The following is a 13,902-nucleotide window of genomic DNA, read 5'->3' as shown; positions in this document are numbered from 1 at the left end:
TTTTTTGCTTTAAATGCCCCGAATTAAAGTTGCTTGAACTTTCTCAAAAGAACATAGGTATTGACAAGAGTTCATCCCTTTTCAAAAATTTAAAAACATCTCTTAATTTTATTTAAATGAGATTACACTGCCCTGAATCGTAAACAGCTCAATCTAAATTTCTGTTCCACAATAAATTAAAATAACTTAAGCCTTTACAACTACTTCTGTGGAAAACACAGTAGTGCATTAAACTGAATAGTTTCTCAAGTTACAATAATCACCCTTTTTAAAGTATGTAAATCTGTATGTGGTGATGCTGGAATCAAGGCAGCTAGGACTTTCCATGCCTGTCTACTGTTTCATAAAAGCAGTCCTCATTAACCACTGAAGTTAAACTTTGTACACTAAATTCTCTTTCTAAAATAGAGTTCAGGTCAAAACTTGCAGCATCTGGATGGCTATCAAGAGACTGGTGCCGTTCTTGCATTGCCAGTAATGTTCCTTTGTCGCGTCTTGTGCTGTTCACTTTCCGTTTAATAGGGCAAAAGTGCGCCCTGACTAGTTTAGGGTGATCACCCACCCTCCGCCCTTCTCCATACTCACTCTCAGAAGAATACTTATCCTCTGTATCATCACTAGGATTCTCAGAAATCTTCAGCCGCTGGAACTGAATTTCTATGTCTTTTGTGGGACTGCCTATCTTTAGAATCTGCTGGTAGTCCTCCTCGTCATCACTTAAAATGTCAGATTCTTTGACAGGACTGTTTGAAAAATCTGATGCAGAGTTTTGGAGATGTTTCACGGGGGGCAAATTTTTAGATTCCAGGATGCTATCGGTGGTATGGCAACTGCTACTTGGAGTACTGCTACTCAGGCTGCATTCATCAGAATCCAATTCATTTACTTTGCCTTCTTCAGTGTTCCATTCATTACTGGGAGAGTTCTTCATTAACTTTAATGATCTTGAGGAAGCTGCCAGGGTAAAAACACATGCTAAATTCCTATACTCAACAACTCTGGCAAGCATAACAATAAGAGTTATATAGTTTCACAATTACGTTTCAGTATGAAGTGACATTTTAAACTACTTTCGTTATATCACAGTGATATATTTTTATGATTAAGTGGTATATAACCATTAAATAAATAAATAACCCAAATTATTCCCCCCCCCCATCCTCTTGCTTTGTTTACTATCTGGTCTGATTAAATGTTCGGGAACACTTGAAAGCTTGCATGCTGTTTTGTGACATTTCAGTTGACCTAGTAAGGTGGTGGTTCTAAGGCGGATTCTGGCTCTCCCCCTCCCCCCTTATAATCAAACACAACTGACTTTTAGTTTAAGCAAAATTAATGTTCTCCCACGCTTGTACACATTTTTTTACTATTAAATGTCTCAAAAGCAAAAAAACAACAACCCCAAACCAACCTAGAATCAGACAGGTATTTAAAAACATCAATTTCTGTGCTTTGCAAAATTTTAGTTCTTCCTACCTTTTCAACTGCAAGATGATGCAATAACGCCTACTAAATATACAGTTGCACAACTAGTAATTTTCAACAAAGTGCAGTACAAACAGAATAAGTTTAGTTACTGTAATCTTTGTTTCCTCTCCAGCAATACTACAGATAAGTGTTTGAACATGCTTGGATAGTATTACTACAAACTAGTATGAGTTTAAATTTTGACAAAAAATACATTCTTACCCAATTTTGCTGAAACAGGAATTCGATTTTTATGCAGAACTAGGCGGCTTTTACATGTTTTCTCCAATGGTGAGTCACACTTTATTTGACGCCTTAAGTTTTCTCTTAGAATTGAACGAATCACTTTGACTATATTGGTCTTGCTTTCACAATCACTGCAAAATTCAAGAAAAGTGTAGTTAGGTTTCAGATAATACAAACACATATGATTTGTCTTTGTAATTTGAAGGAGCAATTTGGAAACCTTAATTGTTCACAGATGGAACAGTTAAGAGGCTGGAGAATCAGCATGAATGTGCGATTCCTCATGGGGTCTGCATAAAATTCTGTACCTACACAGTTCAGTTCTAGAGCTTTTGAGAGCGGAGTTGGCAGAGCATATCCATAGAGAGATGATTGGCCCTGCTGCATGAGCAACAGCATAAAATATCTTTCACCTGAGGTTTCTTGGGAAGTGTACATACAGCTGCCGTTAAACAAGTAAAATTCAGTATGCTGTGATTAATTCCAAAGGATATCTAATGGCCCAAATTATGCATGTCATATAGAGGCTATTATGTAGGGTGGGAATGAAAGGAGAAAAAGACTATTTGGAGGGGAAAGTGAACCCACGATTGTACCTGCTACATAGCTGGAAGGTTGTTTCAGGTCTTCCTTCCAATTCTGACTTGGTATGAATCAATTCCCAAATGCAATTGTTTTCTGTTCCTGCATGTGGAAAGAAAGACATGTTATTGTAAATATTTCATGATGTCTACAAGTCTGTTGCCAAACAGTTTTCACGGAAAGATTTATGAGACCACAGGGAAAACTTCAAGATCCTTCAAGACATAGTGCCCCTTGCCTATTACTATTGTGTTTTGTATTCTAGCAATTTATGTTTTTCCCCACCACCACCACTGTTTTACCAAATAAAGATGCTATCACTCTCCCTCTGTATGCTGGTATGCAGCAGGTAAGCTGTGCAGCCCTATCATGACATATTGATATGGATTATTGGGAAGAAAAATCAGGTTTCCCCCTTATTTGCCGTTGTGCCATTAACTGTATCCAACATCACATTAGAGACTCTACCCACACTGTTTGCTTAAAAGCAAAGTAAGTTCATCACCCAACACAGGACAGCTTTTTGTCATTTATCTTCTACTGGATTAAAAAATCTTAATCTCAGATTCACAGTTACTGAAGAAATTCGGTTTTTTAATTGGTAAATAGCAAGATACTTGGCAAATCATGTTAAACATGCTGCCTGATGTAAATAGGCACTACATTATAGACAACTGTAATAAACACTGAATTCTTTCACAAGTGTCCTTCAATCTATATTCTAAAAGGTTGTGATGGATGCACTGCTTGATCAACCATAGCGACAACAAAATCTCTAGCTAAGGCCAAGTTATAAACCACCCTCCTGCATCAACATTACTTTTGCCGTCACATCAGCAGGGAACAAACCACAGTTAATTACAGGTTCCTATTTTGTTTGAATTAGGAAACTATTGTTAGTTCCAAACAGCAGGCTATGAAGCCTTAATATATTGTCTTGTTTGGAAAATATGAACCATAGTTTACATATCATTGTTTCAATGTGGCCGTTTTCTTCTGTTATTTAGCTTTACTCCATATGTTAAGATTTGAAGTAATAAAAGTACTGAACACATTCATTGGTGACAAACATCAAAAAACAATAAAAATGTTTAATAAAAAAATGTATTGTTATCTGTAGATAAGGTCACCTGCTGTATTGCCCAGTCGGACTTGAAGAGCAGATAAAGGAATCAGCCAACGAAATTTAAACAAGTCCAAATCATTATGATTATGCGTAGTACGGACATTTGTTGCCTGTAAATAAAAAGTACTGAATCAGTTTAATAAAAATAAAATATATTTTATAAGTATATAAGTAAAATATAATAAAATTATAATAATATAAAAAATAATAAAACTCTGGGCGGCTTCCAAAAAAATATTAACATACTGTAATACATCAAACATTAAAAGCTTCCCTAAACAGGGCTGCCTTCAGATGTCTTCTAAAAGTCTGGTAGTTGTTCTCTTTGACATCTGATGGGAGGGCGTTCCACAGGGTGGGCGCCACTACCGAGAAGGCCCTCTGCCTGGTTCTCTGAAACTTGGCTTCTCGCAGTGAGGGAACCGCCAGAAGGCCCTCGGTGCTGGACCTCAGTGTCCGGGTAGAATGATTGGGGTGGACATTTAAGTGACATTGCCTTTTAAAGAATTAAAGCTTCATTCCTAGAAGACAGAATTATGCTTCTGGGGCAGGGGGGAGTTTGGATCAGGGATCACGTAAGCGAGTGACTTTTTGACATCACCCCATTTGAATGTGATGAGTAAGAGGGCAAAACAAACAAAAACCTCCCCCACCCCTTTCTAAAATGGGAAGCTTCCACTAGATCACAGTCCCTTGTGATTCTAGATTTTTTCACGCATTTCTAATCTACTTTATCTAGAAAAATTCTCTAAGTAATGTATCAAACATTCCATGTATCTTCTGCACGTAACCCTTGAGACATTTTGTATTGTAAATCAGACCAATAATTATACAGTGCATTCTTAGGTAGTCTCATTTTTTGACTAAGAAAAACTTACCAGTTTCTTCTTCAGTTTGCAATTCTCTTTATATACTAAGATGACAGCTCTTTTGAATGCTAAGAAGGAGAGAGTGACAAGGCAACTTTTATTGATTAGACTTCCAAAATGAGTACTACATTTTAATTTTTGAATTCAGTTATGACATACACTAATAATAGTGTGTCTTAACTGGCAAAGCAAATTGCTAGAGGTATTTGCACAGGGATTTGTGTCGTCCTCTCTAAATCTGCCATTGCTTGCATTTCACTCATGGGGCTTATATTTATACAATCTTGCATTTAATGAGGGTTGCATTTAATGAGAAGCAAGATTTTTGCCTGATTGGTATAGCTGGTAGCTGGAAGTCTTTCACTTTACCTATTCCCAAATACTGTAAATATGTTCTACTGTACATTAAAGCGTTTATCTATTCACATTTTTGTCAGCTCATTTATTTTACAGAATCTGAGCACAGCTGCATCCCAATCCCATCTATGTTATCCACTCCTCCCACCAATAAACTGGATCAAATTTATCTGAGATGGGTGCAATCATTCAAATTTACTATTAACAAGACTACAGTTCCAGAAGAAGCATTTATGTATAAGAAACATACAGAAGTTTGTTCTGGGACAATGGGATACACAAATTAAAGTGAAAGGGAATAAGAGTCAAAATACCAAATAATAATAATATTAAAAATAATAATGCAATCTGTAAGAAGACTATATAATCCTTTAGTGGGGGCTATTTATAATATGCAGACACATCATTCACACAATTATACACACAGGCATGAACAGAAATTTGATTGATTGCTGTAGGTCTTATATCTTAATTGCACAAGACTAATTGATTCATGTCACCACCTTGCAATTGTTACAATCTTCATCCAAGCCTTAATGATGCAGCAGCTTGCTCATATTTTGAACTTTAGTTGCTAATTCTAATGATGTTCTTAAAAAGAAAAGAAAAGCTGGGAGGAGTTAAATACTTGAGGTGAGAGCTACGTAATGGAAACAGGCAACATCATGTGTAATGGTAGTTCTTTCTCTCCTCACCTCAGCCGCCCACCCCCCTCGCAAATTTCTCTCCAAAAATAGGTTTCAAAAGGCAGAGGAAACTTCTACAGCAGATTTTGGGGATATGCAGGGGGCTGGAGAGGACAGAAGAGAAACAGGAAGTATGGGTGTATGAGCAGATTTCTGTTGTGGCAAGTGTGCAAAAATCATTGGATGTCACCCTAAGTGACTGGGGAAGGTCAAGGCAAGGCAATCAGTGGATAAGACTGCATCACTCAGTCTCATCCTTGTCCATGACCGTAGCCATCTACAGCCTGCTACCCCACAATGTTTTATTTGGTGTCTCTCCCACTCTACTAAAAGGATCAAAAATTCAAGTTACTTGAGAGCTGGTACAGCATATAGTGGTTAATAGGCTGAGCCATAAAATTGGAACTCAAAACAGGAAGTCCTGCGGCTATTACCTGAATGCCATTAAGAAACATCACGATCATATACTAATAGAAAACTCATTCATGGGCAGCAAAATCAATACCATACACAAGAGAGGAGGCATCAGCAGGCTTGGATAGGCCTGGGAATGCAGACATACAAATATACTTGTAGGGAGGAGGATAGACCTAGGGCAGTCAGATGCAAAAGAGGACAGGGCTCTGCATCTTCTAAAGTTATACAGAAGAATTCCAGCAGGTGTAGCTTAAATGACAAAGAGCAGAAAAACCCCATGGTGCAGAATAATGACTAAGCAGGCTCAGAGGCCACAGAATGCTGTTAGATTGTTAGGGAAAATAGTAGTATCAAGGAGGGAGGGAATGGAAAAACCTATCACCAGAAAGAGCATAGTTAACTGACTGTGGCCCTCAACAGGAGCAAACTACACTGCAACCTTTTGTTGTGCTCCCACCTGTCTTATCCTTCTCTCTGCAATAATGGGACGCTACTGGCCTACTCTGTAACACTGTTATCACTGTGATAAAATGTGTAAATACTTTCACAAAAATTTTGAGATCTACATTATATACTATATTCACAACAATACCACCATCACTAATTTTCAGTAGTGGAATACATTTCAACCAAGTTCCATCTTGGAGCAAGCATAGAAAGCTAACAGATCTGATATCAAACAACGCATACCTGTAACCACTGAATGAACTATTTTAGATGATGTTTTGACATAGTTTGAATAAATCACTCACCAAACACTGTGAGTTCCAGGTCTTTTCTTGTTTTGCCTAATGATGAGAATGGATTCAGCCAGGCAACAGTAGAGTGCATTAGAAGTTCTCCCATGGAAAGTTCAGTGACCTATGTCCATTGTAGAATAGAAGAGTTATTCATTCTAACATACAGCAATTGGCATCACTTGCTGAACAGGCTCTTGGTCTGGGGTATTGTTTATGGGGATTTTGCTGCTGCTACTGATATTAATTTTTGTATCTTAATTTTTGGCGCTTATAGTGACTTTTGTGGAAATTTTTCAATTATCTGTACTTTTTATGTGTTTTATGTTTTTTGTTATGTTTGTAATTCAGGTAACTCTTGTCTTGTTGTAAGACGTCTTGACGATGGACAGGCGGCATACAAATTGATGATGATGATACTGTTGGACAAAGATTAAGGCCAAAATTTGAATTATCTGCACACACAAAACCCTGCTCCCATCTTCTTACCTCTTTCTCAGTTCCACTCTGATCTGCAACTAGTTGGTCAAACACTGCACCGTAATCCTCGTAAATCTTCTGCATTTCATTGATGTGACTGGCCACCTTTTCCATTGCCTTCAGTGCTTCTGCAATTTGTAAAGGCAAATCCATTATATGATATACACTGAATGGGCCAGTTAAAAGCTGTACCCTTGAGTCACTTAAAACCCAGGAATTCATCTTCTTAGGAAGTGCAGAAACAAATGCACTGTTGATGATAACCAAATAAGCAAAACCTCTTCCAGTGTCTTGCCAAAAATTTCTAATAATCATGTGGAAAACCACTTTACACTCTGTAATGTGCAATGAGGTTCCCTATCGTGTGCTTAGCTCAATGCTAAATACATGATATGATACAAACAGCTGGGACAGTTTTTAAGAACATAAAAAGATCCTGCCATTGGTCCATTTAAGTCCAGCATCCTGTTCTCACCATGGCTGAACAAGCAGGAATCAAGCCCAAGAACATTCTCACCTCCTGTTCAACTGGTATTCAGAAGCACAGATAGTAAAGCTTATTTCCTTGGGAAGTACCTGTGAGATGGTAATGCTCCTCGCTTTCAGGGTCTGTCAGAGATACCAGCTCCTTCAGGAGCAGCGGGTATTTCAGCACCCTCTGAACTGGCTTGATGAGAAAGGACTCCAATGTGGAAGAATGCTGTTTAGCTGGGTTGCGAGCATCCAAAAAGGCCTTAAAGGCTTTATCTGTTTTGGCTAAAGGAAAAACAAAACAAAAACCCAGAGCGTATTAGCAGCCCGAAAGCAACAATATGGAGAATCAATCTTCTGCATTTCATTCCAGGACCTGGCAAACAATAGGCCACACTCCTCTGCCTCCCTCTTGGCAAAGGCCATCAATATTCTGTGTAGCAATAAGCAACAGAGAGATAATCCTTTCCCATATTATGCATCCTTTGTTACTCCACCTTAATTTACAATCACTGCTGTGCAGCTTAGTTTTCCAGAGCTATTAAATTGACCACAGGACATTTACTACTGGGCGGTGGAAGTGGCTGGCAGGGCACAGCTACAACGCTAGCTTCCCAGCAGCAGCAGCAGCAGCAACTTACCGGATGGGGCTAAATGGCAGGGTGATTGGTACAGGGAAGCCTAGCTGCTGCTCCTGCCAGTCTGCCCACAGCACATCCCATCACCTATTCCTTTGTCCCTCCCAGTAAACGGCAGCAAACCCATGGCTGGAAAACTGGGCGAGACACTTCTGTTGGCATGTATATAAACATAAAATAATAATTTTTAAAAATATATTTTATTTTTAAAAGGCTTGTCTCACTATGGGTATGTTTGCATCAGCCTTTTTTGGGGGGGATTGGGGTGGAATATGTTGCATAACATAACATCAATCACTTATGAACTCTTCACCATGAGTGGTATCTGATAAAGATTTTACTTCTGGAATGTGCACTAGAAGTGTTCGACTTTACTAAAGATTTACAAACATTCCCAGCGGTCACAAAGAATATCGTCCTCCTTTCAGGGGACATGTCACAGATTCTACTTCCATCTAAAATTACTCCCAAAAAGCTGTGGCAGTGCATTTTCTTTCCAGGTGGCAAGCTGCCATATCCACTCAAGGAAAAGCACTATTTTAAACAGCCTCACTGTGTACTTGTGAACACGTTCAAACTATATATATATATAATGATATAAACCTCAAAAAAAAACCCCCTCAAAGCCTCACTGTGTACTTGTGAACAAGTTCATACTCTCTCTCTCTCTCTATATATATATATATTAAAGAAAATGATATAAACTTCCAAACCCACAGTTCAATCCAACTAACTTGCCCTCCCTCTAGGCCCCTGTGCATCCCCAGAGAGTGGAGGCACAGAAGGAGGAGAGGAGGTTTTGATGCAGGAGTGGGAATCATTCTACTTGCTCAATTACTTAGTTGGCTACAACCCTTATTCCTCATATTTACACAGAGGTTACACTAGAATATTATTTCCATAACTAAGTAGAGAAAGAGGGAAAGTACAAATGGAAAATGTATGGGATGTTGAGGCAAGCACACCCTATTAAAAGCAAAATAGTCCCTACATCATCAGAGGGCAGCCTGAAAAACTAAAACAAAAGCTATTTTCTTTATGTCATCACCATGAAAAACAATATATAGCATCAATAAGACTTTTACCTCTTTCAAGAACTTTCTGGACTTTTATGTGGTTTGCACAGAACCCACTGTACAATTTAAAGTGGTCAGCATAATACAGGAAAGAACCTCCCAAGGAGAACAGCAGTTTCTGAAAGCAACACAATCAGAAGTTAGGAAGAGAATTTTTTTTATTTAGCAGGTATTCTAGTATTATTCTTTAGTTAGAGGATCCATTCCATAATGCAAAACATTCGTGGTTTGCCTGCCATTAGCATTCAGGAAGTGTATAACAGCAGTTAAAATAATGGCATACAATTCAAAGACATTGTGCCTTGAAAATGATGAATGCAGACCTCAGCAACACCTTTTGCCAATATCTTAACATGGACAGGTGTTTAGCTAAGGAAAGCCGGTGCTCTGATTGTCACACTGCAGAAACAAACCAGAAATTCACCTCCAGAGTCATGCCCTCAAATGCAGAAGTGTTAATAGCCCATGGTGTTATGGGCCTAGTTTAATGGCATTCTCAGTTGTGGCCAGACTGGCCCTCCCTCTTGAATTTCCAGCACCTTCTGAATATGAATATGTCTCTCTCTACATCTATCTCTAATAAAGTCAAAATTCAATAAAAACTATGAAATCATAATTTAGTTTAGTATTTTAGTGTGTGTGTGTGTGTGTAAGTAAATATAAAAATCCAGCAGGCATTTTAACTAAATTATGATTTCATAGTTTTTATTGAATTTTGTCTTTATTATATTGAATTACTTGTACATAACTTATTATAATTAAGTGGTCTAGAAGTTGCTTCGGATATATTTGACCCTGATACCAGATTGGTAGAGCCAATCTTTCTATAGAATGTTTGTAAAAACATGAGAGAATATGAGAAAAACCCATAACATGAAGAAAAAAACCAATTGTGAATGTGCATAGTTTCCCCTCTATATATTCCTGTTTTGCAAAATGTATAATTAAGAACTGCATTCCTTTCATGGCACACAGTAAGCAACTGTACAAAAGAAACTATTCTCAAATTTGCCATATTTTTCACCCCACAGAACAAATCAGAAAACAAGAGTTCCATAACCCTGTTTGTGTTCACCAATGGTGTGACTACTCATGGACATGCATAGCCTGGCCAGCGTGATCCATGCTCTGGGAACATGCCTGGTGCTGCAATGCACATCAAGTGAGGCTGTCTTTGAAGTCTGTTCAGAAAGTGCAGTTGGTTCAGAACACAGTGGCTAGATTATCAACTGCTACTTTGGCACTGCAGGTGTCATCAAGTTCTAACAATTTCACATATTTGTGAAAATATTTATACCTTTTCTTTTTGCGTCAAAAGGACAACAAAGATGCATAACAACAATAAAAAGCACAAAGGCATCATCAATGCTTCATGTTATTTACGTGTATGAAACAAAATGTTTGTGTTGGAGAGAGAACAGGGTGACCGTGACTCTTAAGACAAGAATTTGCTCAGCTTTTGAGTACAGCATTTCCCCCTCCAGACAGTTATCAAGATAATACAATTATAGGATGGGACTAGGGGGAGATCAGGCATGGGTTTGTTGTACCTTGATGCAATGCAGGTAAGTTCTGACATGGAAATCATGAAAGTGAGTGGTTTAACTGGGAAAACATTTCATAAACTTGTTTTACTTTTTCCGGATGTAGGACAATAAAGATATGCTTCTTAAGACTAAGAAAACTCTTTCCCCTTTCTCTTAACATAAAATTACATGAATTCCTCCTCCCCCAAAAGAGTATTCACTACATGCTTGCCTGTCTGAAAACAGTTTAGTAGTCAATGCTTTATACAAAAGTAATTCTGAGGAAGAGAAGAAAGCATCCTCATAAAACTACAGTTTCCAGGATCTTTGAGAAGAGAACCTACGTCTACAGAATTAATTTTAAACAGTTTGGGGTTGCAATGTGCACATATTCCCTTAAATTCATCCCAATGTAATATTGGGGGAGGGGGGGGGTCACAACCTTCTCTCTGGAAACTTGCAAGTTTGCTCGTTCACTCTAAGCCATGGTTTGGCTTAGTGTTATGTGCAAACTGAGCCAGTGACTGCGATAATTCAGTCAATGGCCATATTCACACGTAACATTAAACCATGGTTTGTGCTGTCCTGTCCTGAGCAGCCATGAACACATGTCAAGTTCAGTTTCGTTCTTAAAGAATATTGTTTTACCATTATGTATGAATCAGGGGTGGTGTTTTAAAACAAACTCCATCAGTTTCTATAGTCCGTTTCCGTTTTATGAAGCTGGCTTGTTTAACTAGACATTGCTTGTTTTAACCCTAGATTCCTGGTACACATCTAGTGCAAAACTGAGAAAGTTTGAAAGAAGTGACAAGGGAGCAAGAGAGGGAGCAGGCAAGGCTAACACAATACTCATGCTAATAGAAACTATGCAGTGCTAAGCCATTGTTTGGCATTACATGTGAACTGATACTAACAAAATATAGAGGTGCTTTTATATATGTAATGAGTTTGAGATTTTATATTTACCCGGAACTGAGAAGGTGTTTCAAGTGTGTTGAAGTCAGAGCAGGAGGAAATGCCATCTTCAAGAGTCTCTAAAAATACCTTTTGAAAATCCAGCATCTCTGGCAGACTGCCAAACAAAGACTCCATCTACATGTGGGGAGGAGAATCAAATATGGAGCACGTGAATTGTTTGTACTTTACGGTAATACTATCCAAGTGAAGGCAATCAATCAATATGTTGCTACAGCAAACAAAGAGACACTTAGCATTAATGACTTTGTCTCATAATAGTTTTGGCACTGAACATGGAAAAACAAGTGGTTTCTGAAACAAAGATGTCTTAGAAGCACTGTCGTCAGAAGTGGACTCAAGTTTTATGACTAAGACACGATTGATGCAGCGGATAGAAAAACACAGTTTGTCTTTTCTTTCATGTATGATGTGATGGAAATGCTTGCAACATTGCAACAGATTGGAAAGCAGTTAAAACAACAAAAGCAAAATCCTCTCACCTCATCTTGCGTGAGGAAGGTCTCACTTTGAAGAGGTTCCAAGTATAATTGGAAGAGGCAGCTCAGGTCCTATAAAGGCACAAAATTTGCAGAGTTTCAAAAGAAAATAATTCCTTGATAACATTCACCCGGGTATAAAACTAATGAAAAATAGTTTTAACTGACATCCAAAGTCTTATTATTCTAACTCTATTGCTTGAACTCCATAACTGTGGCACTTTTACTAGGAATAGCAAAGACAGCTTAGGAACATGATGACATGAAAAAAGAACTGTTTGAACAAAAGAACCTTACTCCCCATCTCCCTTCCTCCCTCTCTCCACACAATCACATGATTTCTAAACTTTTCCTTGTTTGTTTGTTTGGTAACACAATGCAATCTTTAATAAAAACTTGTTAAAGGAGGAAGAGCTGTTTATTTCTAGCTGAATGTGTCACTGGAAGGTCATCACTGAGGATTACGGCACCACCTTGTGGTCAAAAGCAGGAAAGAGAACTGAAGGGAAGCAGGATGCTCCCAGAATCACATTTGTGTCCTCACCAAGCTTGTACATGTTGATTGGGAGGGACCTCCTTCCGTAACAATAAGGGACTATTAGCTGTCAAAACCAGAAATACCCCAAGCAAAGGAAGGCAGGCAGGAAAGTGAATTAGATTCTGGGAGCTGCCTACTTCTCTCAAGTCCTCTTTTTAAGGTCTCTTGCCTGCCTTTAACCACAAGGTGGCGACATGGCCCTCAATGATTGCCTTCTCCAGCAACACAAGGCAAATTCAAATATAACTGTCCTATTAGTTAAGTCCATACTATTATCCCATAGTGCAGATGGAGGACTGAGGCTAAGAGAACAGATAAAAGTCCAATATCTTAGCTGCTGTATGACACTTTATCTCACACTTGGCCAGACCTTTTTCACAGAGAGCTGATTCGATGGTTCTTGGCGTACTGGGTACTAGTTCTCATGCAGTTTAACACTGTCAAGAGAAGGTCTTCAAAAGCACAAGTTTGGTGTTCTTTTTAAAGTAAAGCTTAAGATTCTTGAGGGCAACAGAATATATGAACTAATGAAAGCTAAGCTAGAAGATTTAAAACTTCTTCCTATTATCACATTTTAAACTGAATCACTGGTGCCACACTTTGGGTGGATTATAGGAAGGGAAAAGTTTTTAAACTGCTACTTCGAACCTTGTGGTACGGGCAAGGGTCAAAGGTCTACATGTGAAAGCTTTCACGCATGCATCCAGCACAGGGTATGCAACATGGAACGAACTGCAATTGCATGAGAAAACTGTGAAAGCATGCATGGGGAAACGTTTGGGAAATCCTGTCCCGTGCCCTCCAAATTTTGAATCTTTTATTCATGGGCAAATACCCATAAAAGACGATGGGATGCCATATAAAAGGCAAACTTTGCTGGTTAATATACGGAAAACAGCCGCTAGAACACAGAGGGAAATAAATTATCCCAGCCAAATAAGAAAATGAACATGGTAAAATGTTTGTATTACCTTTACATAAGATTTTTCTGTGTCCATAAGCTCTTGGATGACCTTCCTAAGTCTGTCTGCATCAGTAAGTTGCCGTGCCAATGGCTTCAGAGGCGGAATGTTCTTTATTCCTTCCATACTGTTTACCTGAGATTCATGGAAATGTGGACACAAAGCTGAAATCTGCTCGGCGCTCTGTCGGTTGAAAAACACAGAGACAGACTAGTTATCATACTTTGCTTCCCACTGCACAATTGACATTGACCTATGTACCACTGC

At 38.5% G+C, this 13,902-nt stretch overlaps 1 protein-coding gene across 4 annotated transcripts in view; it reads right to left on the bottom strand.

Moving 5' to 3' along the window:
* Positions 1 to 313: 313 nt before the first annotated feature.
* TIAM2 (TIAM Rac1 associated GEF 2) overlaps positions 314 to 13,902 on the bottom strand; it is a gene marked incomplete at its 3' end in the record, with an annotated part of 125,318 nt that continues 111,729 nt past the window's right edge. For all 4 annotated transcript variants that reach the window (XM_081187419.1, XM_081187421.1, XM_081187420.1 and 1 more), the window contains 12 exons: positions 13,645 to 13,818; positions 12,139 to 12,207; positions 11,648 to 11,773; positions 9,162 to 9,270; positions 7,544 to 7,723; positions 6,977 to 7,095; positions 6,503 to 6,611; positions 4,300 to 4,358; positions 3,426 to 3,531; positions 2,310 to 2,397; positions 1,690 to 1,844; positions 314 to 954 (listed from right to left, as the gene is read on the bottom strand). In XM_081187419.1, the coding sequence (XP_081043545.1) occupies positions 314 to 954; positions 1,690 to 1,844; positions 2,310 to 2,397; positions 3,426 to 3,531; positions 4,300 to 4,358; positions 6,503 to 6,611; positions 6,977 to 7,095; positions 7,544 to 7,723; positions 9,162 to 9,270; positions 11,648 to 11,773; positions 12,139 to 12,207; positions 13,645 to 13,818 (1,935 nt within the window). The remainder of the gene's footprint in view (positions 955 to 1,689; positions 1,845 to 2,309; positions 2,398 to 3,425; positions 3,532 to 4,299; positions 4,359 to 6,502; positions 6,612 to 6,976; positions 7,096 to 7,543; positions 7,724 to 9,161; positions 9,271 to 11,647; positions 11,774 to 12,138; positions 12,208 to 13,644; positions 13,819 to 13,902) is intronic.

This window comes from Podarcis bocagei (genome assembly GCF_964188305.1).
Source record: "Podarcis bocagei genome assembly, chromosome: 3".
NCBI lineage: Eukaryota > Metazoa > Chordata > Lepidosauria > Squamata > Lacertidae > Podarcis > Podarcis bocagei.
Note: the sequence above shows the minus strand (reverse complement) of the source record. Positions and strands in the feature narration are given on the sequence as shown.